The 26,059-nt window shown below is 46.7% G+C and overlaps 1 protein-coding gene across 1 annotated transcript; it reads right to left on the bottom strand.

Annotated features, from left to right (window-relative positions):
• Positions 1-14,153: 14,153 nt before the first annotated feature.
• Positions 14,154-26,051, bottom strand: RPL8 (ribosomal protein L8). The gene is made up of 6 exons (XM_063955598.1): positions 25,949-26,051; positions 24,826-24,969; positions 23,723-23,864; positions 15,778-15,996; positions 15,532-15,647; positions 14,154-14,353 (listed from the first exon to the last, which is right to left on the bottom strand). The coding sequence occupies exons 2-6, from the start codon at positions 24,961-24,963 to the stop codon at positions 14,195-14,197; spliced, it is 774 nt and encodes a 257-aa protein (XP_063811668.1). The 5' UTR covers positions 24,964-24,969; positions 25,949-26,051; the 3' UTR covers positions 14,154-14,194.
• Positions 26,052-26,059: the final 8 nt, after the last annotated feature.

Raw genomic sequence — 26,059 nt, forward strand, 5'->3', positions numbered from 1 at the left:
AAATGTGTTACCATAAGCTCCTTTGAGCTTAATACAAACCAGGTAAAACGTGTTACCCTAAGCTCCTCTGAGCTTAAAACAACCCAGGTAAAACTGCTCTGGGTGGGCGTCCAGTGCCCCCTATGGATTCAAAGAAAAGGATTTACCTGGTAAGTACCAAAATCCTATTTTCTTTTTCATCCACTAGGGGTCACTGGAGTACTCTTGGGACGTACCAAAGCTTCCCTCGTGGGCGGGAGAGCTGTTTGACACTTGTAACAGTAGGCGGCCAAAGCTAGATGCTGATGCCGCAACCGTTTCATAACGTGTAAACGTGCACTGAAGGCTATGTAGCCGCGTCGTAGACGCTCCACGACCAGCTGGTCTTGACATTCCCACAGAACCTGTGGAATGAGCTATTAGTGACGTAGGCTATTGTAACCTAGCCTTAAAGTAAGCCTGACTTGTAGTCATTTTTATCCCACTGGATAATTTCTGCTGAGAAACTGGCTAACCCCAGTTGGCAGCATCATAGAGAACAACCAACGTATCCGTATTACGTACTGTAGACGTTCGGGACATATAGACGCGTAATGCGTGTACCACATTCAGAATTCTAGAATGTGCTGTCAACACAAGAACCACTGTTGGTGTATTGATGTGAAGAATAAGAAGTCGGAATTCGTCCGAATTTCTGCTTTGTTATGAGAAAACTGAAATACGGTGGCTTGGAATACAAGGCACCGAAATATGAAAACAAAACCCTTGCCGAAGCTAAGGCTAGAAGACAACGTTTTCCAAGTGAGAAACTTAATCCCAATTTGTTGTAAGGGTTCAAAATATGAAACTGTAAGAAAATCTGAACCCAACCTCAAAGTCGCCTGGCGCTGTAGGTAGGATAAATGGAGGCTGCCCTTTGATGACACCTTGTAGAAAGGTGTGTACCGATGCAATAGATTCAAACGTCTTTGAAAATAACTTGACCACACAGATACCTGCACCCTCAGTGCAGATAAACGCAGTTCTCCATTCCACCCCGTCTGTAAAACAACAGAATACGGGTAACTGGAAAGATGATGTCGGAAACTTCCGATCCTCACCACCTATATAGGCACACCAAAATTTTTTTTATTAATGAGCTGCCGTAAGCGGCTCCTAGCTCGTAACATGGATGGTATAACCGATACTGTAATGCCCTCTCTCTTTTCTTAAAGATGGCAATCTGAACCCCCCACCCCGTTAACCGCAGCCGCGGTACCTAGGTAAATAGGGGTAAAAGAACGGTCCCTGTTGTAAGAGGTTGGACGTATTATGAGCAAGCCAAGATCGTGTGCAAGTATTCCTTGGAGCTTCGAGAAGCAAGCTTTCCGAAGCCCATGAGATCTCACTAGTATGACTGTGACGAACTGTCTTATGATCCGTTTTAGCAACGGAGAGAGCAGCGGAAAACGGTGGAGCCAAATACACAAGGCTGTACTACCACGCGAATGTGAGAACCTCCACCGCCACTGCCCTTGTGATCTGTCGTTCTGTACACATACTGAGCGTTTGTAATTGTGGCGAAATGCTATCATGTACACCTGAGGGTAACCCCACCTGTGGACCACATGTGACACACCTCTGGATTTAATGGCCAGTTTTCTGGATGAAAATCCCGACGGGTGAGATCATCTGTCTAACAGATGTCACTCCAGGAAAGAACCCTGTCGACAACATCACCTTATGGTGTTCTGGGCAATTGAGGATGCGAGTTACCTCCCGCATTGCCATGCGGCTGTATGCAACTGCCGTTGCGTTGTTTGACTGCACTTGGACAGACTGAAAGCGAACATGTAGTGCATTGTAAATTGCACGGAGTTCCAGGACATTTATAGACAGCAATCTGTCGTGATCCGTTTTCGAACCCCTGTCGCTGATCTTTTTTAACTACAACTCCTTAAACTCTGAAACCCTCGGCCAGAGTATAGACACCCTCGCCCCCCTGTGGGAAAATGCGAGTGAAACCCAGCGAATTAAAACGCTTCGAAAACACATAATTGTTTCTAATAGGCGAACACCCAATGTACCGCTAGTGTGCGTGGCGTTTGCACTAATTGTACTAGATGGTTCTGGTGTAGTAGGAAAATCTGTTTGATTTACCCTATCTATAAATTATACCTAGGAATTGAAGTCGTTTGAACTTGACACTGCAACCGTGGTGTACGTTAGCAGCGCAAGTAAGAGGAACCTCTGTTGAGACAGAGTTCTTATGAGCAGATCGTCTAAATATGGAACGATTGTTACTGCCAGGACTCTAAGATGAGCTATTATCACCAACATCACTTTTGTGAATACCCGAGGCGCTGACAAGAGGCCAAACGGTAGAACCTGAAACGGTTAGTGGTTGTGGCGTGTTGCAAAACGCAAGAACCTGTGATGCAGTGACCAAACCGGAATGGGTAAATACGCATTTGGAAAATCAAGCGCAATTTTGCAATCTTGTGGCTCCAAATATGCAAATACTAACCGCAGAAATTCATTTTCAATCTGTAGTAAGTGACTTGCTGATTGAGACTGCGATGGAGCCCTCCGGCTTTTGTACCCCAAACAGAGGGGAATAAGTAACCCTGAGTCTGTTGGTGTACCAGGCCTGGAAATAAAAACAGCTGAAAACCAGCAGAGACTGAATTCCAACCTGCCAAAACGCCTAATTGCGTCCGACAGAGGCAGTCTTGTCCTTAACCTTTAAATAGTGGATACATCCATGATTGGCTGTCTGGTAACCCGGCAAATGTAACGTGTAAAGGCGCGCTTCCACAATTGGAAATTCGAGATGGCCTAAGAGGCCGTCAAGCCGCTGGCTTGTTGACTTTAGCGCCCTGGCGTTACAAGTCGTGACTGTTTTTGTACCACAGCCTTGAAAAGACTGAAGTCTAAAGACTTTAAACACCGGACCAAAGAATTTCCGTTTTGATACCGGAGGAGGCAATTTATAGGATGCATTGCTGACCTTTTGGCTGCAGGACTGCTTTAGATGCAGGAGTTGTGTTAGCGTGTGCTCCCGAATACTGCTCAGCTCAGCTTGCTGTCTGCGCAGTTTGATTAATAAGAGTGTCAGCTCCTCAGGCAGGAGTGCATCATAAAGAAGCCAGAGAAAATAGGATTTTGGTACTTTTTTTTGAATCCATAGGTGGTTGGCCAAACCCCCTACTATCTGACTGCTGGTCTAATGTACCCTTCTCACGAGTAGTTATTGCTGTGAGGTCTGACATAGAATTTGTCATTCTGTATTAAATGATAAGACCAGTTAAATTAACACCCAAAAGGAAGCTGGACCTTTGGAAAGTCTGAGACTCCTCCATTAGAGCTGGCGGAGTAACTTCGGAGACTCCGATCTTACCGCTTCTGTCGAACGGAGTCATTTTGAATTGCCAATGCTTAACATAGGTCTGGGAATGAACAGGCTTCCCCTGAATATCAAATATAGTACCAAACAACTTCTGGCCTTGTCGTGCTGATAAAAAACGAGAATCGAGGTAACAGACGTCAGCAGAAGCTTTACAGAGATACTCTGCAGCTTCTTATTAACGATAAATCCTAATGACCCAAATGTATGTTGGGTCTTTATAATGTTTGCACTGACAAATTCAGCAATGGCGGATTCTCCCATTTAGATGTGGAAACGGGTAAATAGACTTAAATCTTAGTCAGATATTCTAAATAAGAAACTCATTGAAGATCTGTCGTTTATTAAATTCGACGGATTAGATGTAAGAGTCTCCTTAGTCTCTGTAAATTTGAGACATTGACCTACTGGTCATTTATTGTTTTTAGTCTGTGTTGGAGTTATACATACAGACAACACAATAAGCAAAGGGCAGACCTGCACATGTGTAATATATATATCTATATATTTATGTCGAAATACAGTTTACATGGCTAACTTATGTGAAACCTGAACCAAAATTCCCACTAACACCCCTGCGCCTCCTTGTGGAGTAGAGGTGTATGGCCGGAATGTTCTGGAATTATAAACTGGAAGAAACAGGAATGATTAAAATGGCCCCCATGCCATGCTTACACTGAAATTCACAGGACAGGTTACAATACCTGCTGCAGTGTTAATATAGGCTTAATAGCCTATTATACAGGTAATATAGGCTTAATAGCCTATTATACAGTGATAATCACAGGTCTAGTATACAGTAAAATACATGCAGTTTACAATACATGCCTTCAGCTAGCCTTCTAGTTAATATAAACACTGCCTGCAGTGAATTTTGTATTAACATTATATGGCAGCCTTAACAGAAAAACAGGAAACATGTTAAAAATGGCTGCCATGCTTACAGTTAGAAACATAGTTTAGGTTATGACACTGATAGCCTATAACTAACTGCCTGTTTAAAAAGCTGAACAGCCTATAACTTCTTAACCCATGCAGCCTTGCTATATGGTGCTGCTGCTATGGGCATTTACTCCCCCTCACCCCCCCTGCAGCTGCGCTGCTTGTGAGGTAGCTTCTCCCCCCTATACCTGCAGCGGACGGGAGCGGGTGCAGGGAGCCTAGCGGAAGCAGGGGAGCGCTGTGTATAGCGCCGGGGAGCTGCGGTCCGGAAGAGCGGCGGCGTGTCTGAGTGACGTGCGGCCGCTCCGAGCAGTGTTTCTCGTACAGCAGTGGCCGGGTAATCAGCGGCGGGCTGCGGTGGCCGGGTAATCAGCGCCGGAAGAGCGGCCGGTGTCTCTGAGTGACGTGCGGCCGCTCCGAGCTGTGTCCCCCTAGATAGCGGCAGTGTAGAGCGGCTGGCTCGGGCGGCCTCGTACAGCGGTGGCTGGATAATCAGCGGCGGCACCTGTAATCAGCGGCGGGTGTATGTAATCAGCGGCGGGCCATCGGTAAAGGAGCACTTTCCCCACACAGCAGGGCGGCAGCGTGAGCTGACCGCCCTGACACCCCACCATACCTTGCTCGTCGCCCTATCTCTTTTGCCGCATGTAGTGAGGGCTATGACGGGGCTTCTTCAGTAAGCTCCGTCCAGCCTTTCCAGCAGGTGTGAGCTGCGTGTGGCTGTGAGGGTGCTCTTTGTGAGGACCGACACGCCATGCGCTGCCTCCGTGCAGCGGCACTATCCCGGACCCATGTTTTTACAGAAACTGGGAAGGGATGTGATAAGTGCAAAAATTAAAAAATAAGATTTTACTTACCGATAAATCTATTTCTCGTAGTCCGTAGTGGATGCTGGGACCCCGTAAGGACCATGGGGAATAGCGGCTCCGCAGGAGACAGGGCACAAAATAAAAGCTTAAGGATCAGGTGGTGTGCACTGGCTCCTCCCCCTATGACCCTCCTCCAAGCCTCAGTTAGGATACTGTGCCCGGACGAGCGTACATAATAAGGAAGGATATTGAATCCCGGGTAAGACTCATACCAGCCACACCAATCACACCGTACAACTTGTGATCTGAACCCAGTTAACAGTATGATAAACGCAAAGGAGCCTCTGAAAAGATGGCTCACAACAATAATAACCCGAATTTTTGTATCAATAACTATATACAAGTATTGCAGACAATCCGCACTAGGGATGGGCGCCCAGCATCCACTACGGACTACGAGAAATAGATTTATCGGTAAGTAAAATCTTATTTTCTCTGACGTCCTAGTGGATGCTGGGACTCCGTAAGGACCATAGGGATTATACCAAAGCTCCCAAACGGGCGGGAGAGTGCGGATGACTCTGCAGCACCGAATGAGAGAACTCCAGGTCCTCCTCAGCCAGGGTATCAAATTTGTAGAATTTAGCAAACGTGTTTGCCCCTGACCAAGTAGCTGCTCTGCAAAGTTGTAAAGCCGAGACCCCTCGGGCAGCCGCCCAAGATGAGCCCACTTTCCTTGTGGAATGGGCTTTTACTGATTTTGGCTGTGGCAATCCTGCCACAGAATGTGCAAGCTGAATTGTACTACAAATCCAACGAGCAATCGTCTGCTTAGAAGCAGGAGCACCCAGCTTGTTGGGTGCATACAGGATAAACAGCGAGTCAGATTTTCTGACTCCAGCCGTCCTGGAAACATATATTTTCAAGGCCCTGACAACGTCAAGCAACTTAGAGTCCTCTAAGTCCCTGGTAGCCGCAGGTACCACAATAGGTTGGTTCATGTGAAATGCAGAAACCACCTTAGGTAGAAATTGAGGACGAGTCCTCAATTCCGCCCTGTCAGAATGAAAAATTAAGTAAGGGCTTTTATATGATAAAGCCGCCAATTCTGACACACGCCTGGCTGAAGCCAAGGCTAACAGCATCGACACCTTCCATGTGAGATATTTTAAGTCCACAGTGGAAAGTGGTTCAAACCAATGTGACTTTAGAAAACTCAACACCACATTGAGATCCCAAGGTGCCACTGGAGGCACAAAAGGAGGCTGTATGTGCAGCACCCCTTTTACAAATGTCTGAACTTCAGGTACTGAAGCCAGTTCTTTCTGGAAGAAAATCGACAGGGCCGAAATTTGAACCTTAATGGACCCTAATTTTAGGCCCATAGACAGTCCTGTTTGCAGGAAATGAAGGAAACGACCCAGTTGAAATTCCTCTGTAGGGGCCTTCTTGGCCTCACACCACGCAACATATTTACGCCAAATGCGGTGATAATGTTTTGCGGTTACGTCCTTCCTGGCTTTGACCAGAGTAGGGATGACTTCTTCTGGAATGCCTTTTTCCCTCAGGATCCGGCGTTCAACCGCCATGCCGTCAAACGCAGCCGCGGTAAGTCTTGGAACAGACAAGGCCCCTGCAGTAGCAGGTCCTTTCTTAGAGGTAGAGGCCACGGTTCGTCCGTGAGCATCTCTTGAAGTTCCGGGTACCAAGTCCTTCTTGGCCAATCCGGAACCACGAGTATAGTTCTTACTCCTCTCCTTCTTATGATTCTCAGTACTTTTGGTATGAGAGGCAGAGGAGGGAACACATACACTGACTGGTACACCCACGGCGTTACCAGAGCGTCCACTGCTATTGCCTGAGGGTCCCTTGACCTGGCGCAATATCTGTCCAGTTTTTTGTTTAGACGTGACGCCATCATGTCCACCTTTGGTTTTTCCCAACGGTTTACAATCAGGTGGAAGACTTCTGGGTGAAGTCCCCACTCTCCCGGGTGAAGGTCGTGTCTGCTGAGGAAGTCTGCTTCCCAGTTGTCCACTCCCGGAATGAACACTGCTGACAGTGCTATCACATGATTTTCCGCCCAGCGAAGAATCCTTGCAGCTTCTGCCATTGCCCTCCTGCTTCTCGTGCCGCCCTGTCTGTTTACGTGGGCGACTGACGTGATGTTGTCCGATTGGATCAACACCGCCTGACCCTGAAGCAGAGGTTTTGCTTGACTTAGGGCATTGTAAATGGCCCTTAGTTCCAGAATGTTTATATGAAGAGATGTTTCCATGCTTGACCACAAGCCCTGGAAATTCCTTCCCTGTGTGACTGCTCCCCAGCCTCTCAGGCTGGCATCCGTGGTTACCAGGATCCAATCCTGAATGCCAAATCTGCGGCCCTCTAGTAGATGAGCACTCTGCAGCCACCACAGGAGAGACACCCTTGTCCTTGGCGACAGGGTTATCCGCTGATGCATCTGCAGATGCGATCCGGACCATTTGTCCAGTAGATCCCACTGAAACGTTCTTGCATGGAATCTTCCGAATGGAATCGCTTCGTAAGAAGCCACCATTTTTCCCAGGACCCTCGTGCACTGATGCACTGAGACCTGGCCTGGTTTTAGGAGGTTCCTGACTAGCTCGGATAACTCCCTGGCCTTCTCCTCCGGGAGAAACACCTTCTTCTGGACTGTGTCCAGAATCATTCCTAGGAACAGTAGACGTGTCGTTGGAATCAGCTGCGATTTTGGAATATTTAGAATCCACCCGTGCTGACGTAACACTACCTGAGATAGTGCTACTCCGACTTCTAACTGTTCCCTGGATCTTGCCCTTATCAGGAGATCGTCCAAGTAAGGGATAATTAAAATGCCTTTTCTTCGTAGAAGAATCATCATTTCGGCCATTACCTTGGTAAAGACCCGAGGTGCCGTGGACAATCCAAACGGCAGCGTCTGAAACTGATAATGACAGTTTTGTACTACAAACCTGAGGTACCCTTGGTGAGAAGGGTATATTGGGACGTGGAGATAAGCATCTTTGATGTCCAGAGACACCATATAGTCCCCTTCTTCCAGGTTCGCTATCACTGCTCTGAGTGACTCCATCTTGAATTTGAACCTTTTTATGTAAGTGTTCAAGGATTTCAGATTTAAAATTGGTCTCACCGAGCCGTCCGGCTTCGGTACCACAAACAGCGTGGAATAATACCCCTTTCCTTGTTGCAGAAGGGGTACCTGGATTATCACCTGCTGGGAATACAGCTTGTGAATGGCTTCCAAAACTGCCTCCCTGTCGGAGGGAGACTTTGGTAAAGCAGACTTCAGGAACCGACGAGGGGGAAACGCCTCGAATTCCAGTTTGTACCCCTGCGATACTACCTGTAGAATCCAGGGATCCACTTGCGAGTGAGCCCACTGCGCGTTGAAATTCTTGAGACGGGCCCCCACCATATCTGAGTCTGCTTGTAAAGCCCCAGCGTCATGCTGAAGACTTGGCAGAAGCAGGGGAGGGCTTCTGCTCCTGGGAAGCGGCTGCATGGTGCAGTCTTTTTCCTCTTCCTCTGCCCCGGGGCAGAAAGGAGTGGCCTTTTGCTCGCTTGTACTTATGGGAACGAAAGGACTGAGTTTGAAAAGACGGTGTCTTTTTCTGCTGATGTGAAGTGACCTGGGGTAAAAAGGTGGATTTTCCAGCCGTTGCCGTGGCCACCAGGTCCGATAGACCAGCCCCAAATAACTCCTCCCCTTTATACGGCAATACTTCCATGTGCCGTTTGGAATCCGCATCCCCTGACCACTGTCGCGTCCATAACGCTCTTCAGGCAGAGATGGACATAGCACTTACTCTTGATGCCAGGGTGCAAATATCCCTCTGTGCATCACGCATATATAGTAATGCATCCTTTAAATGTTCTATAGTTAACAAAATATTGTCCCTATCCAGGGTATCAATATTCTCAGTCAGGGAATCCGACCATGCGACTCCAGCACTGCACATCCAGGCTGAGGCGATTGCTGGTCGCAGTATAACACCAGTATGTGTGTATATACTTTTTAGGATATTTTCCAGCCTTCTATCAGCTGGTTCTTTGAGGGTGGCCGTATCAGGAGACGGTAACGCTACTTGTTTAGATAAACGTGTGAGCGCCTTATCTACCCTAGGGGGTGTTTCCCAATGCGCCCTAACCTCTGGCGGGAAGGGATATAATGCTAATAATTTTTTAGAAATTAGCTGTTTTTTTATCGGGGGAAACCCACGCTTTATCACACACCTCATTTATTTCCTCTGACTCAGGAAAAACTATTGGTAGTTTTTTCACACCCCACATAATACCCTTCTTTGTGGTACTTGTAGTGTCAGAAAAGTTCAATGCCTCTTTCATTGCCGTGATCATGTAACGTGTGGCCCTACTGGACATTACGTTTGTCTCGTCACCGTCGACACTAGACTCAGTATCTGTGTCAGGGTCTGTGTCGACCCACTGAGGTAACGGGCGTTTTAGCGCCCCTGACGGTGTCTGAGACGCCTGGACAGGCACTAATTGATTTGTCTCATGTCGTCAACAGTTTTTTGCAAATTGCTGACATTATCACTTAATTGTTTAAATACAATCATCCAGTCAGGTGTCGACTCCCTAGGGGGTGACATCACCAACACAGGCAACTGCTCCGCCTCCACATCATTTTCCTCCTCATACATGTCGACACACGCGTACTGACACACAGCACACACACCGGGAATGCTCTGATAGAGGACAGGACCCCACTTAGCCCTTTGGAGAGACAGAGGGAGAGTCTGCCAGCACACACCCAGCTATAGCTATATATATATATATATATATATATATATATATATATATATATATATATATACACAGGGATAACCTTATATAAGTGTTATTCCCTTATAGCTGCTGTTATTATCGTTATTTGCTGCCAAAAATGCCCCCCCCTTCTCTTTTTTACCCTGATTCTGAAGCAGGACTGCAGGGGAGAGTCAGGGAGCCGTCCTTCCAGCGGAGCTGTGAGGGAAAATGGCGCTTGTGTGCTGAGGAGATAAGGACGTCGTGAAGGGGCGGAGCCTATCTCCCGCTTTTTTGTGTAAAAATGGCAGGGGTTAAAATACATCCATATAGCCCAGGAGCTATATGTGATGTATTCTTTTTGCCACCTAAGGTATATACTGTTATATTGCGTCTCAGGGCGCTCCCCCCCAGCGCCCTGCACCCTCAGTGACCGGAGTGTGAAGTGTGCTGAGAGCAATGGCGCACAGCTGCGGTGCTGTGCGCTACCTTAGTCTGAAGACAGGATGTCTTCTGCCGCCGATTTCACCGGACCTCTTCGTCTCTTCTGGCTCTGTAAGGGGGACGGCGGCGCGGCTCCGGTGACCCATCCAGGCTGAACCTGTGATCGTCCCTCTGGAGCTAATGTCCAGTAGCCTAAGAAACCCGATCCACTCTGCACTCAGGTGAGTCCGTTTCTTCTCCCCTTAGTCCCACGATGCAGTGAGCCTGTTGCCAGCAGGACTCACTGAAAATAAAAAAAAACCTAAACTAAACTTTTATTCTAAGCAGCTCAGGAGAGCCACCTAGATTGCACCCTTCTCGGCCGGGCACAAAAATCTAACTGAGGCTTGGAGGAGGGTCATAGGGGGAGGAGCCAGTGCACACCACCTGATCCTTAAGCTTTTATTTTGTGCCCTGTCTCCTGCGGAGCCGCTATTCCCCATGGTCCTTACGGAGTCCCAGCATCCACTAGGACGTCAGAGAAATTAAAAAGTCAAAATGAAAAATTAATAAAATCTTCCACCAAGTGTGGGAATCCCACAAGCCGATGTTAGTGCTTTGAGCACAGAAAAAACACTGGGTTCGTACACTGAGGTACTCTGGGATATGGAGGGGTGGAGAGTTCTAAATTTAAATATTCAGTGCCTTTGTTTCTGCTACGCTGTCCATATCCCAAGAGTACTCCAGTGACCCCTAGTGGATGAAAAAGAAATAACTACAGCACCTTGTATTCCCAGGTGGCTAACCAGGCCCAACATTGCTTAGCTTCTAAGATCAGATGAGATCGGGCATATCCAATTGTGGTGTGGCTAAGTGAATTAAGTAAAGCTGCTGCAGGTGAGCCTGAACTCACAATGCTTGCAGTGCTCCACAGATACGGTTTTATAATCACCATGTGCTGACCAATTGTATAACACATCTTACTTTACAACATTGAACAAAGCCAGTATTCGGCTGACCACAGCCATGATTCAAATTTGCAGTCTTTGGGATAATATCATTATAAACAGTTATGATAAAAATAATAGTGAGTGTAGATCCATGTAATACACTGTTACAGACATGGTAGGAAAACTGCTTTTTAGTCTTTGCTGGTGTCTTACTCATTATGCAGACAGACAATACAAAATACAACTTGCGCGACTCAGTAAATAGCACTAAGGTGTCTCTATAAATATATATCTGGCCAAGTGCAGTGCACGCCAGTAATACCTGATCCCAAATTCCCCTTAACACCCCTGCGCCTTCAATGGAGGAGAGATGTAATACAGGAAATTCTGGAAATGCAACGGGAAAAACAACAGGAAGCATGGTTAAAAGTGCAGACTTATAATTCTGTAAGCATATTTAATAAACATACTATGTTGCATTCAAACCTGCACATATAACATGTATCTTGTTTAACAAAGACTTAATAGCCTATTGTAACACATATGCAGCGCTGCTGTATTCTAGAAACATACTTTTATCAACAAGAGTGGAACATGAGATTTTATCCAGTGACCATGACATTTCTGTGTGCAGGGAACATCACTGTGGCAGCAAAGTTACTCACTAGGCTATGGAGCCTGCCTTTTAAAAACTCATTTGTGTGCCCCCCCGTGTACCGTCTCTATACACGGAGCCGGGCTATGGTGGAGAGAGAGCCGGAAGCCGCATCGAGGGCCGGGGAGCGCGCTGCATAGAGCCGTGGAGCGGCCTATGCATAAATCAACGTGGCCGGCGCGGATCAGAGCGGCGGGGGACATAGCATAAACAGCGGCGCTGGAAGCGGCGGCGCGCGGCTGAAGACAGCGGCCGGCGGCCACATACACACAGTATCCCACACAGCGGGGCGGCAGCGTGAGCTGACCGCCCCGTTCAACATACCTGGACCCTGTGGTGAGGGCAATGACGGGGCTTCTCTGTAAGCACTGTCAGCCTTTTACTGCAGGAGTCCTGCACGTGGTAGTGAGGGAGCTCTTCTAGAGAGGTCCGACACCCACAGCTGCTTCAGCAGCTTTCACTATCCCAGACCCTCGCCTTCTTGGAAGGGGGAAAGGGATTCCAAAAAAAAATAATCAAAAAATTCAGTAATTGTAGATCAAGGTCCACAAGCCTAGTCTCGGTGAGCACCGAAAAAACACTGAGGTACTCTAGGATATGGAGGGGAGGTATAGCCAAAGTTTAACTATTCAGTGCCTAGTTCCTGTGGAACCGTCCATATCCCTAGAGTACTCCAGTGACCCCTAGTGGATGAAAAAGAAATATGGTTTTCAAAAACCCATCCACTCTCCTGTCTGTGACATCATCTAATGACATTGACGGCAAAGTCAATATAGATTTTCATACTAACCAAATGACATGCATATCTACTTTAGGAGGCACTTCCCTTTTTAAACAGTCCCCAGTTGGAAAAGGTTAATTGGAATCTCATTTTCTGGGAATTCTGTATTTTTTATTGGGTGTAGCCCAAGCTTCTTCCATGATTTCAGTCAGCTGATCTGATCCTGGAAACTCTATCCTGTTTTGGGATGTTTAAACACAGGTGCCTTAGAGGATTCAGCAGAGTCGGTGTTAAAAACTAAGGACAGAAAAGCCTCATTGCTCTAATTAATTCAGCAACATCCACTGAGCCGATACCTTCTACCTGTTCTTCGTATGCTGAAGCAGAGTATATAGAGCTATCATCATCTGATGTATCATCCTGTGTAGCCTGTGAATTTGATGATTTAATTTATTTACACTCAGTTTATCAGCTTGTTTCATTGGAGAAGCTGTTGGGGATATACTGTAGGAAGGGAGCTGCATGTATGGGTTAATAGTGTACCCTACTCCTGGTATTGAAGCTGTAGGAATTGAACCCATGACTTCAGTGCTGTGAGGCAGGAATGCTGACCATTACACCATCCGCACTGCCCTAATGGTTATGTCTAGACTGGATTCTCCTAACAGAACATGGTCATGATTCATTTAACCACTAAACTGGCATCGTCAGATCATATGCGACTGCGCCACCCGACTGTGTCCCCCAGATCCATTCTGCAGATGTGCATAATATAATCTTTAAACAATTTTAATTAATATTTGAAACTAAATTAACAATTTTAGGACTGTTTGAAGAGAAAAATTGTCAACTAAGTGGTTAAGGGCGAGTTGGCTTGCCTTGGACTCGCCAATTTTGTTTGCAGTGCAATAGACTGGACACACAACTTAACACATCGTTGCAATGGCACTATCTTACGCCCCAGCTATACACCTACAATGGATGTTATTGTACTTCATTGCTTATCCTCAAAAGTCACTCATTAGCACACTTCTTTCTTTATAAAATTCAGGAATGCTTTGCCAGTGAAAGCCATCTGTCACTATATTTTATGTACAGTTTCATTCCTGCAATTGCCACACATTTAGCTAGTGAAAAGCTGGAGGACAGTATAATATGTAGCAGCAGGAACGCATAAACAGCTTTTCCATTATAGATAAAAGGGCAGCGTACCACTAGCTCCACTAAACATCTATAAAAGAAAGCGGATTTCTAACTTAGAACTTAAATGCTTCACAATTATTTTTTTTTATATATTGAGACAATATAAAAAAAAAAAAAAAAAAAAAAAAAGTGCTTAAAGCAGAACTGCGCATTCTTGCCATACTCATGACTGGGGAAACAAGAATGGCCAGCTCAGTAGTCACAATTTGGATTATTTTTAGAATAAAACGGTTATTTTGCATACTTTTCAGAATGGGACATTTAGAACACACTATACACAGAACACTCAATGTTAAAGTTTGTTTTTTGAAGGATTTATTATGTAAATACAGAATATTTTTAGTTCTCCTTTTCCTGCACAGTCTTTGTACCACGCAGTCGACCAGTACGACGAGCAGCAATAAGACCAACTTTGCGACCAGCTGGGGCATCTCTCCTGATAGTTGAAGGTTTGCCAATGTGTTGATGGTTACCACCACCGAAGGGATGTTCTACAGGCTATAAAGAGGAAGAATAAAGAGGATTTTGTTTTTATACATCCCGTCTAGACTGTGTGCAAAAATAAAACGTATTTTAATTATGTAATTTTTATAGATGTGGGTAAACAATTGCAACCTTATTTCAACCCATTTGCTGTAGCTCACCAAAGAACACGTTAAAGGGCAAGACACACACTATAATAAAAATCTCACATTGCGAATCAAATTACTGTCATGTGAGACTTCGGCATTACGTAATGAACCCAGAGAAATATGCCCGATGGATGGGATGCCAATAGTCAGAATGCCGACATCGGCATCCCATCCATCCTTCCTAACCTTTCCATCCCTACACTCTAAACTACCCCCCACCCCCCGATTGGAAGTGTGCGAGTGCATCCAACTTAGAGGACTAACAGGATTCTCGGCATCGGTATCTTGATGCCGGGAATCCCACCCGTGTCAGCTTTTTCACGTCATGATTATGTCTGCCAGGCGGGATTACGTCGTCTGTATTTTGTCCGCCGAGATCCCGCCCGGCGGCATTTTAACTGCATCCTGTTTCTGCAACCTTATTATGGGGCACATGTGTTCATAATCATGGCACTGGCGCAATTAACAATCCATATTGCAACAGATTTTCATTCTGTATGAACAAAATCCCTGATAACTGCTGTCCCTGTGAATTACCGCCCCATCATTTTGGAGGAGTCTTTCACATCCTTGAAGAGGCTTAAACCATCTGAAGCTGCTGTAAACTAACAGGGCCAAACGCCAGAGAGCTTAGCATAGTCCCCACTGGTAATACAGACTTTGCTCTGCATGCGAATTAGCCATAGCAATAATTCACAAAATTATGCAGAAACTGCAGTTTCTAGATACTTTTATGAAAAAAAAATAAAAAAAAATGATATAGGCCCATTTATTGTGAACAGTGCAATATATTATGTAGACAATACTTTCAAGGAAAAGGTCACCAACGTTGTAGCTCTGTATTTCCTTTAATAAGGTAACCCAGTACAATTAGTTCCAACCCAGCCCTTATAACACCTCACGTTCCAGGCTCTCCCCACCGACAAACACTTATCCACATCCCAGTCTGCTCCTCATAAAGAAACCAGAACAGGCAGTGATATTACAAAGATTATTTTTAAATTGTATGACAAAACACAAGAAACACGAAAAACAAAAACTTACGTTCATGGCCACACCACGGACACGTGGCCAGCAGTTCCTCTTAGCCTTGTACTTGTGGTACGCACGACCTGCCTTCAGGATGGGTTTGTCAATACGTCCACCACCAGCAACAACACCTGCATTGCAACAAAACTGGTCATGTTTTTCTCTATGATAAACAGGTAAATACATACAAGCAGCACAGGAGACTATACAGTATTTACAGTGTTACTAATGCTTTCTTTGGTGGCAACACGCAATACCCACCAACAACTGCCCGGTTTGCAGAAGAGATGACCTTCTTTGAGCCAGAAGGCAGCTTTACTCTGGTTTTCTTGGTTTCTGGATTATGGGAGATAACTGTGGCATAGTTGCCAGAGGCACGGGCCAGTTTGCCACGGTCACCAGGCTTCTCCTCCACACAACATACAATGGTTCCTTCAGGCATGGTACCAACAGGGAGGACATTGCCAATGTTAAGCTGAGCTAAAAAATAAAACAGATATATAGAAATCAGAACACTGCCTGCAGCCTCTCCACTCCCACACGAAACCAAATGTGTTAGTGCATTTTCACAGGAGAGACCTTAATTGGTAAAACTTTACACATTAATGGTGGGGTGGGGGGGGGTGGGGGGGGGGGGGGGGGGAGAAAGTGTAGACCCTTAAAGCTCTATATCTGCATATATAGCCCTTAGCTTAAACTTTAGTTTAGGATATATGAAATATTAGAATACTATGGGGTGTATTCAATAACTGTCGGAAAGCTGCAGTCTTGTCGGAAAGACGGCAGCTTCAAACAGAAATAGGTCGGAAGGGGTTCCGACCTATTCAATAGGGGCTGATTTTTTCCGACAAGTCGGGAATTCCCGACTTGTTGGAAAACACGTGGATCGGCGGAATAGACGCCGATCCACATGCTTCTGTCGGAAATGGGGCCAAATCCGACAGGTTTTGGCCCCCTTTCTGACAAACTCAATCCGACTCGAAAACAAGTTGGATTTAGGCGAGGTGAGGAGCGGTGCTGCGGGTGGCTGGGGAGCCGAGATTAACGACCAGCAGGGGGAGCTGCTGCAGGGAGAGGGGTGCCTGGCCATCCCCGGCCAGGCACCACTCTCCCTGCAGCGCAGACATGTTCCCTCGCTGCCACCCCCTCCAGCCGGCCGCCGATCTTTGCTCCCCCACAGCACCTCTCTTCCTGCAGCGCCTCCCCCCGCCGCCCCACACATCCCCAACAGCGAGCTTCCCCCCCACTCACGGCCGCAGACTTCTGCTCCCCTGACCGCTGCTGTCAGCGCATACGCAGCCTCTGACAGCAGCAGCCTGACAGGACCCTGAGTACGGCCAAATCCAACCGTCCGATTTGGCCGTCCATTGAATAGGGGTTGTCGGATCCATTCCGACAACTGCATGTCGGAATGGATCAGATTCTTATTGAATATACCCCTATGAAACTTGACTGTAGAGCAGCAGACACCTACAGCTGGCCCTCTCAACTGCATCACACCGGTCACTGGATTTAAACAACCCCTTTGTTTAAAACGACCTAGCAAAAGGGACCTCATTGACTCGTTATGCCGCCTGAAATAAAAGGCAAGAGATAAAAGGGCAAGCAATTGTGGTAAGAATGACCTGCCTTTAAGATAGTATACAGGGGGGCGTGGCTTGGCAAGCAACACAGGAAGCAGCACATTTCCAGAGCTCCCAATATAGAGCCCCTATAAGTGCTCTTTTTGGCCCTAAGAAACCCTATTTGTGCCTCTCCCTTACCCCCCTGCCGCCTCATCGTGAGACTCCTGGTGCAGACCAGGAGGCGACACAGCTGTTTCCGTGGACAGCGGCCTACGCCTACATCCGGAGCCTGGGATCTAGATTTTCGGCTCAAGCCAGGACGCGGGAGAGGCAGTCTGCGAATGCCCTGCGGCTGTACCGGTGCCTGGGGATCCAGGACCACCCGCTCAGCCCCCTCCTGCCTTGGGCTAGTCACGGAAAGCCTCGGTGGGACCAGCAGACGGCCTCCAAACAGCCACACAAAGCCAGCAGCCATTACAGTTCGGATGAGAGGAGTGCAGTAGCAGCCCTCTCATATAGTGGGGTTCAGCCTTCCCTGGACTTATTGCTCCTGTTCCCATAGCACTCATCTGGCTGGGCTAGATATACACCCCACAGGGGTGCTTTCCTATTGCATTTTCCACAGTTTGCCCTTCCCTGCAACCCATATTTCTCCCTTGTTACATCGGCAACCCCCTTCAATTGCTCCATTTACTGATTTTACAGCCATCCTCCTTGGGAGCAATAGCTGTACTCATGCTCTGTAGCTGGACTTTTACTATATAATCTACAGTACTTTCTCTGTGCCACTCAGTATTTGCTTTTCCGGCAGGAGACAGCCCTTGAGCCCCCTCTAGTGGCTTACACTGCTACACCACACCTGTTTGATATATAAACTGCTTTCTCCCAGCTTCTTTGATCTCAGTGGATTATACAACGTCTAATACTACTCCACACCGGGGCTTGGCTCTGTCCTCAATTGGAGTGCTGCTCTCCTCCACTATTGCTATAATGTGATATCCTGTCTTCGACACCGCCACCCATGTAACACATACCCACATATGCCTTATTGATCAAGTTCTAGCTCTTATACACAAGCATTGGGGTGCTAAAGTCTGTTAATTGTCAAGTATTTGCACCCTAGACGGAGTTCACTGTTAGTATGCCTCCTTAAAAAAAAAAAAAAAGAAAGAAAGGGGTCCTCCCTCAACATGTGTCCTTGCCTGCGCAGAAGAAACCAAATGAGGCCTCTCCTCTACTTAACGCATTAATCCCTCACAAGCCTGATTCTGCACCTTTGAGCTACCCTATGAGTGCCTTTTCTGCTAGAGGAGTGGACTGTGACTCAGATGACCCACTCACGGTCAAATCTCTATGCTAAATCCTCTCGGCGTTTAAAGTTGAACTAACTAAAGACTTGACATCCGCCATCAGAGACATCAAAACTGAGTTAGTGGCTATAGGTGATCGCACAGATCAATTAGAACGAAAAATGGAGGAATTGGTGACGTCTCACAATGACTTAATTTCTTCGCACGACCAACTGCAAACCAAATTGGAAGCCCTCAAGAATAAATGTAAAAAAAAAAAAAAAAAAATTTAAACGAAAGTATACAGTGCGTCCGGAAAATATTCACAGCGCTTCTCTTTTTCCACATTGTTATGTTACAGCCTTATTCCAAACTGGAATAAATTCATTTTCCCCCTCAAAATTCTATGCACAACTCCCCATAATGACAACGTGAATAAAGTTTCTTTTGAGATTTTTGAAAATTTATTAAAAATATCAAAACAAAAGTATTCACAGCCTTTGGTCAATACTTTGTTGATGCACCTTTGGCAGCAATTACAGCCTCAAGTCTTTTTGAATATGATGCCACAAGCTTGGCACACCTATCTTTGGGCAGTTTCGCCCATTCCTCTTTGCAGCACCTCTCAAGCGCCATAAGGTTGGATGGGAAGAGTCAGTGCACAGCTATTTTCAGATCTCTCCAGAGATGTTCAAATTGTATTCAAGTCTGGGCTCTGGCTGTGCCACTCAAGGACATTAACAGAGTTGTCCTGAAGCCACTCCTTTGATATCTTGGCTGTGTGCTTAGGGTCGTTGTCCTGCTGAAAGATGAACTGTCGCCCCAGTCTGTGGTCAAGAGCGCTCTGGATCAGGTTTTCATCCATGATGTCTCTGTACATTGCTGCACTCATCTTACCTTCTATCCTGACTAGTCTCCCAGTTCATGCTGTGAAAAACATCCCCACAGCATGATGCTGCCACCACCCTGCTTCACAGTCGATATGGAGCAATAAAAGCTCCCTGGATCTTGCTTTTGTCAGGAGATCGTCCAGGTAAGGGACAACATTGACCCCCTGGACCCGGAGTTGGAACATCATCTCCGCCATGGTAATGGCGAACACCCTCGGAGCTGTGGACAGGCCGAAGGGTAGCGATCGTCCAGCAGGGAAAATCTCAAATAAGCCTGATGAGGTGGCCAAAAAGGAATATGGAGATAGGCGTTCTTGATATACAGGCAAACTATGAATGCCTGTTCTTCCAGGCCCAAAATCACTGCTCGCAAGTATCCCATTTTGAACTTGAAAACCTTTAGGCAAGGGTTCAAGGACTTTAGATTCAAAATGGGCCACTACCGAACCATCCGGCTTCGATACCACAAACAGGTTAGAGTAATAAGCCTTTCCTGATTGTTGTATTGGTACTGGAACAATGACGTGGGACTGGACCAACAATGACGATGGCCTGTCGCAATGTAACTTCTGTATCCTCAAAAGCTGGTAAGCTTGTTTGAAAAATCGTTGGGAAGGAGCACCGTCGAACTCTAGCTTGTAGCCCTATGAAATGAGGTCCTTGACCCAGGTATCCTGGCAGGAACTCTCCCAGATGCAGCTAAAGTGACGCAGTCGAGCTCCCACCTCGAGATCCCCTCGGGTGGGTGGGCACCATCATGCTGAGGACATAATGGAAGCAGAACTGGTATTCTGTTCCCGAGTACCAGTGTTTGCAGGTCTTCTTGTCTTACCTCTGGTGCCTCTAGCCGCATTGGAGGCACCTCTGGCCCTAGATCAAAATCTGTTAGACCGAAAGGACTGAACAGATGGCCCCGGGTAGGAACGCCTAGCCGGTGGGGCCCAAGAGGGGAGAAACGTTTATTTCCCCGCAGTAATCTTAGAAATCCACGTACCCAACTCAACCCCCAAAGAGCCATTGCCCAGAAAAGGGGAGAGATTCCACACTGCGCTTGGACTCTGCATCCGCTATTCATTGACGCAACCACAAGGGCCTGCGCACAGACACTGCCATGGCAGAGCTCCTAGCATTAATATTGCCAGTTTCCTTGAGCGAGTCACACAGGACGCGTGTAGTGTCCTGAATGCGCTTCAGGAGAGAGTCACCGTAATGACCAGAGGTATATCCCCGGAAAGGCCCTCCTGAATTTGAGAAGCCCACATGTGAATGGCATGGGTCATCCAGCAACCCGCTATGACCAGCCTTTGCGATACATATGCTGCTGTGTAGATAGACTTTAGTGTAGTCTATTTTTCTGTCCCCAGGGTCCTTTATAGTAAAGGAGCCCGGGGCAGGAAACACCGCCTTTTTAGACAGTCTAGAGACTGATACGTCAACCCCAGGGGTTCTTCCCAGAAATCTCTACCTTCAGGAGCAAATGGGAAAGTGTGCAAAAATCTTTTTGACACTTGGTATTTTTTTGGCTGGATTTTTCCAGGCTAACTTAAACAGGTCATCTAACTCTGTAAAATCAGGAAAAGTGACAGGCTTGTTCTGTGTAAAGAAAAACGACTGCTGTGACACAGCGTCCTCTAGAGGAAGTTTTATTACATCCCATATAGCAAGAATGAGGGGTTCAATACCCTGAGCAGAAGTGGAATCCCCACTAACTGGATCCAAGTCCTCCCCTGAATCAGACTAGAGCAGGTAAACCATGCCTTTGTGGTCCCGAGTTAGAGAGGGGGAACTGTGTAACATCTGCAACAGCCTGCTGTAGTAGCCGAGGAGAGAGAGAGAGAGAGAGAGAGAGAGAGAGAGAGAGAGAGAGAGAGAGAGAGAGAGAGAGAGAGAGAGAGAGAGAGAGAGAGACCAGCTACACAGCCCCAGTGATGCTGTAAGCTGTTATATCACAGTGAGACACCTATGATTACTGTCCTTTATAGGACACAGATTGTGTAAAATAGCAGCTCTCCCACTTTGCTACACCCTGTACCAGTTTTCCAGTGTTTTCTGAGTGTCAGGAGGAGTTGTGTGTGCCTGCTGCTGTAAGCAGAGGAAGGTGCCAAAATACCGCTGGTCCCGCTCTGAGGTAGCTCCGGCGCCAGTGTTTTTTTATATTGGCAATGTCTCCCAAATAGCTTAAAAACATCACACAAGTGCTAGTTTAAGCCACCGCTAGCCAGTGTACACAGGTGGCTTTAGGGGGTCCCCCCCAGGAGGGTCCCGTATCCTTGCATGTCAGCGGCACTCTGAACCGGGGGACCTCCCTAGCGGTGCCCCCAGTTTGTACTCACCACCTTCAGGCTATTGTTAGGGGTGTGCGGCGATTGCGACAGCTAAGGCGCAGTGCCCCGCTGTACAAACAACGGAGCTGCAGAGATGTGCATCCTCTCCTAAAGGGCACTTTTTTCTAAACTGCCTGTGGGAGGGGGCATAGAGGTGGAGGAGTCAGCACACCCAGTGAAGAAATTTAAAGTGCACCGGCTCCTTTGGACCCCGTCTATACTCTATCGTACTAAGTCTCCCCAATATCCATTATGGAAGCTAGTGAAATAAATGTATTCCATTTTGGAATAAGGTTGTAAATAAAATGTGGAAAAAGTGAAGAGCTGTGAATACTTTCCGGATGCACTGTACATCAAAGGTTCCTAAACGGTCCTCAAGGAACCCTAAAGGTCCTTGTTTTAAGTATAACCATGCTTGGCCTCCGGTGACTTAATTAGTACCTCAGTCAATTTGAGTTAACCATCTGTGCTGAGCCAAGAATATGCTTCAAATCTGGACCATTGGGGTGACTTGAGCACTGCGTTTAAGAGTGTCTGGTATACATAAAAAAAAATAATAGAAAGCAAAAATCTGATATGGCATGAAGTCACTTCTACAACCAGTCGCCTTTTGCATAACAAATAAAGATGTAAAAATCAAAATTTCAGGGTCAGCATAACATTGTTTGCATATTTCAAAGTGCCAGATACTTTCTACACAGACCTTGAATTCCAGCCAACTATCACCATCATATTGTAAACACTTTTAAACTCCTAGAACAGTGGTTTCCAACCTTGGTACTCACGTACCCACAACAGTTTATGTTTTCCAAGTCACCTAGCAGTTGAACAGGTGTATTCATTACTCTGACACATTTTAAAAGACCCACAGGTGGAGCAAATTATTTCACTTGCAATCCTGTTAGGAGACCTGGAAAACACGAACTGTTGGGGGTACTTGAGGACAGAGGTTGGGAACCAGTGTCCTGGAACTCTTGATATGCAATGGCCTACATACAGACTATGACTATATTATCTTGCTACATAAACAATGCTCTTTCCACATAAATGTAGTCAAACAAACGTTGCTGGTAGAGCCAAAGCGCTCATGTGTTAAACCAATCAATTTGGTAGAAAACAGTGATGAACATTTGGCTTGGGATTCCTTAAGGCCCATACACACGGTGAGATGTGGGCTATGCCCGATTCTCACTATGCGACAGGGGCTAGGTCGGCATCGCAAGCACATAATGAGTGTGCTTGCGATACTGACTATGTGCGATTTTGGCTAAGTATCAATTTTGACTCTTCTATAGAGATAGTCAAAATTGCCTGCACAGTCTATCTAGTCTTGCGATGCCAACCGCGTATCGAATCGGGATCACAAGGTGACTTTCACCTTGCGATCTGCACTAACTTTTCTTACGATTTTGACTATATAGTCAAAATCGTAAGAAAATATCTCACCGTGTGTAGGGAGGGGGCACAATGCTCTGTTCCTGGCAAGTTTGATAGTCAGCAACTGCTTATCTGCTGTGTAAAGGCTACCAACAGCTCTCCTTGGGGCAGATGTATTAACCTGGAGAAGGCATAAGGAAGTGATAAACCAGTGATATGTGCAAGGTGATAAAGGCACCAGCCAATTAGCTCCAATATGTAAATTAACAGTTAGGATCTGATTGGCTGCTGCCTTTATCACCTTGCACATATCACTGGTTTATCACTTCCTTATGCCTTCTCCAGGTTAATACATCTGCCTCCTTGTGACCTGACGTGTTGTGCAAAAATCTTAACCTTTTTACCTCAAAAGGAGGAACCCTAAGGAGAGCGAGAAACTAAGCAAGGAAACCTAGGGCCCTTTGGAATAGTCAGCCTGCAAATATTACATATGGTGGAGCTTGGCCTGTCATCCCAGTATTTACAGCACTGAGCAGGGCAGCATCAGTGGCGGGAAGAGGGAGAGAAGGAGGCGGATTATTCTCCTCAGCATCAGCATTTTGACAGCATCAATCCGGGGAAGCCCAGTGCTGCGACCTGACAAAGACTGGCATTATTCTTTAAATTCCGTTGCAAAGCACAGGTATTCAGCTAGTTGTATATAATGAAGGAAGTTATGCAGTAACTATATGTATGGGAGTCTACTTAAACTGTTACTGTACCTTTCTTGCCGCAGTAAACAAATTGGCCAGTGTGGATACCCTCAGCTGCAATGAACAGTTCGGTCCTCTTTTTGAACCTATAAGGATCACGGAAGGCAACCTTGGCTAGAGGAGCGCCACGGCCGGGATCGTGGATAATGTCCTGGAGGAAAGATGGAAAGCTTTCGGATTAAGGTCAAAGCAACTTAGCACTTTAACAAAATGCAGCCCGTCACATTTGTGGGGGTGGGAGACTGTGGAGACTGGTGTCCTGGGCTCTTACAGAGAGGGGGCCCAACCCTGGCTCCTACCGCCAATACCTGGAGAGCTGTACCAGGCCGTAAAACAGTGGGCTAATACACAGGGACGACTCCTTAAAGCAAGCCTTCCCTGTACATCAGCTCTCCGTGAACCATTCCTGTAGGCCCACAATGCTCCACCTATGTGTATCACCACATAGGAGTGGAGCGTCAACAATTTTTTCCCTGGGGGAGCAGCCCTGTCTATTTTGTCAGTCCCGGGCCCCACAATTTCTGATGGCAGCCCTGGTATTGTATACCACAATACCTAGATATTGGTTTACATGTATGAGAATACAACAGGCATAAGGTTACAGTGCCGGACTGGAGCACGTAGGGCCCACCGGGATATGCAGTGGTTGGAGCCCATGATTAGAGGTGTGGCCAGTCTCCAAAGGAGTACCCGGTCTGGACTCCTTGATCATTTGTATAGTAATTAATGCTAGTGCATGCATGATAATGTGCCAGATTAATGACAGCAATGTACTGTAGAGAATACATCATAATCCTGTGCAGTAAAAGGCAACATAATATATAAATCAAGTGCACAGTCTAGAACCTGATCTCTAGAGGACGGCCCCCCAGGCAGTGGGGCCTACCGGTGGTTTCCCCTGTACCCCTGTGGGCCAGTCCGAGCCTGAGGTTACACCAATAAGTAAACTTGCATGTACTCAAGCATCACCAATTGTCAAATAGCAAAACACAAATGAATTGGCTATTCAAGATTAATACTCAGAACCCCCCCGCCCCCATAAGACACTTCTCCGTGAATGAAGAGCCAGTACTAAAGAAGTCATTTTCCATTTATATAAGGACAGTACTTACTTTCACTATACCCTTGATGTATCCATGCCTTTCAGCGAAGTCGATAGCCCTGAGCTTAGCAGCCCCTTTCCTGTGCTTCACGTGGGCTCTGAAAACAGAACCAGCACCCTTTCTTTGTCCCCTAATCACACGTCCCATTGTGCACTGCAAGGTAAGAATAAATACATTGAGTGCATACAAGTAGCGAACAGAGCTTAAACACTGTCAATTATATGTTTTATTAGTAGTTTTTTTTAACACAAAACACTGCTACTACTTCCTGGTGCTCACACTAAGCAGGTGCAAGATGCCACATTGCCGCGTCCAACAGAGGTCAGCATACAGTACGCTCCGATCCACACACAGGATAGGCACCTCCAGGTCATTAAAAGCATCAACTCTATTATCATGGTTTACATTCTAACATCTGTGGTTTCAGTGTGGGTACAATACGGTCATCTGTCATTACACACACACTGGGGAGTCAGCCTATGAATCAAGTATTTTATGCAATAACAATACAGTATTAATGCTATAAAAGGTCATTATGACAAGTGTGTGTAATAAAGATAGATCTCTCTCTATATATATCTAAAAGCTAATTTGCAGAATTACCATATTGTCCCTTAAACCCGGACACTCATGAATCACACAGGTTCTGTGGCTGGCTGACTTCAAGCATGAATTTCACTTTGTTTTAATCAGCCACAGAACCTGTGTAACCCATTAGTGTCTCAGTTCAAAATGACAGCATGGCAAGCGTATTAATTATGTACTATTCCATAGGAATCGCCGTAGTGCAGCCCCGTACAGCCGCAGTAAGCAGCCCAGGGTGAGCCGCCGCATGGGGCCGGTTTAGTAGCAGGACTTTGTGATGTTAAGCAGCAAGAAAGCAGAGCGCTATTAGGCGCCGAGGCCCCGCTACTGGCTGCTCCACTGTCACCCGGCACCTGGGAGCAGACACGGAGACAGGACGCTAAAGTCTCATTTCCCATCTAATGTCAGCAATGCGCCTGCATGCAACACGGAGCGGGCCCCTGCGGCCATTCCCCCCCGAGCGGGGACTGGGACGAGGCCGGATGGCAGAGTTATAGCTGGGATTCTTACGGATTGAGCCGCCGGAGACACAGCGAACAGAACCTACCTAGGCCCGGGCTATCCGCGAAGAGGAAGTTCTCCGGCCCAGGCTTCCGATTTCTTCCGGAGAAAGCAAGAGCGCGGTGCAGTCTGGGAAGTGATCAGTAAGTTTAAACAA

This window comes from Pseudophryne corroboree, chromosome 2 (assembly GCF_028390025.1).
Source record: "Pseudophryne corroboree isolate aPseCor3 chromosome 2, aPseCor3.hap2, whole genome shotgun sequence".
Lineage (NCBI taxonomy): Eukaryota > Metazoa > Chordata > Amphibia > Anura > Myobatrachidae > Pseudophryne > Pseudophryne corroboree.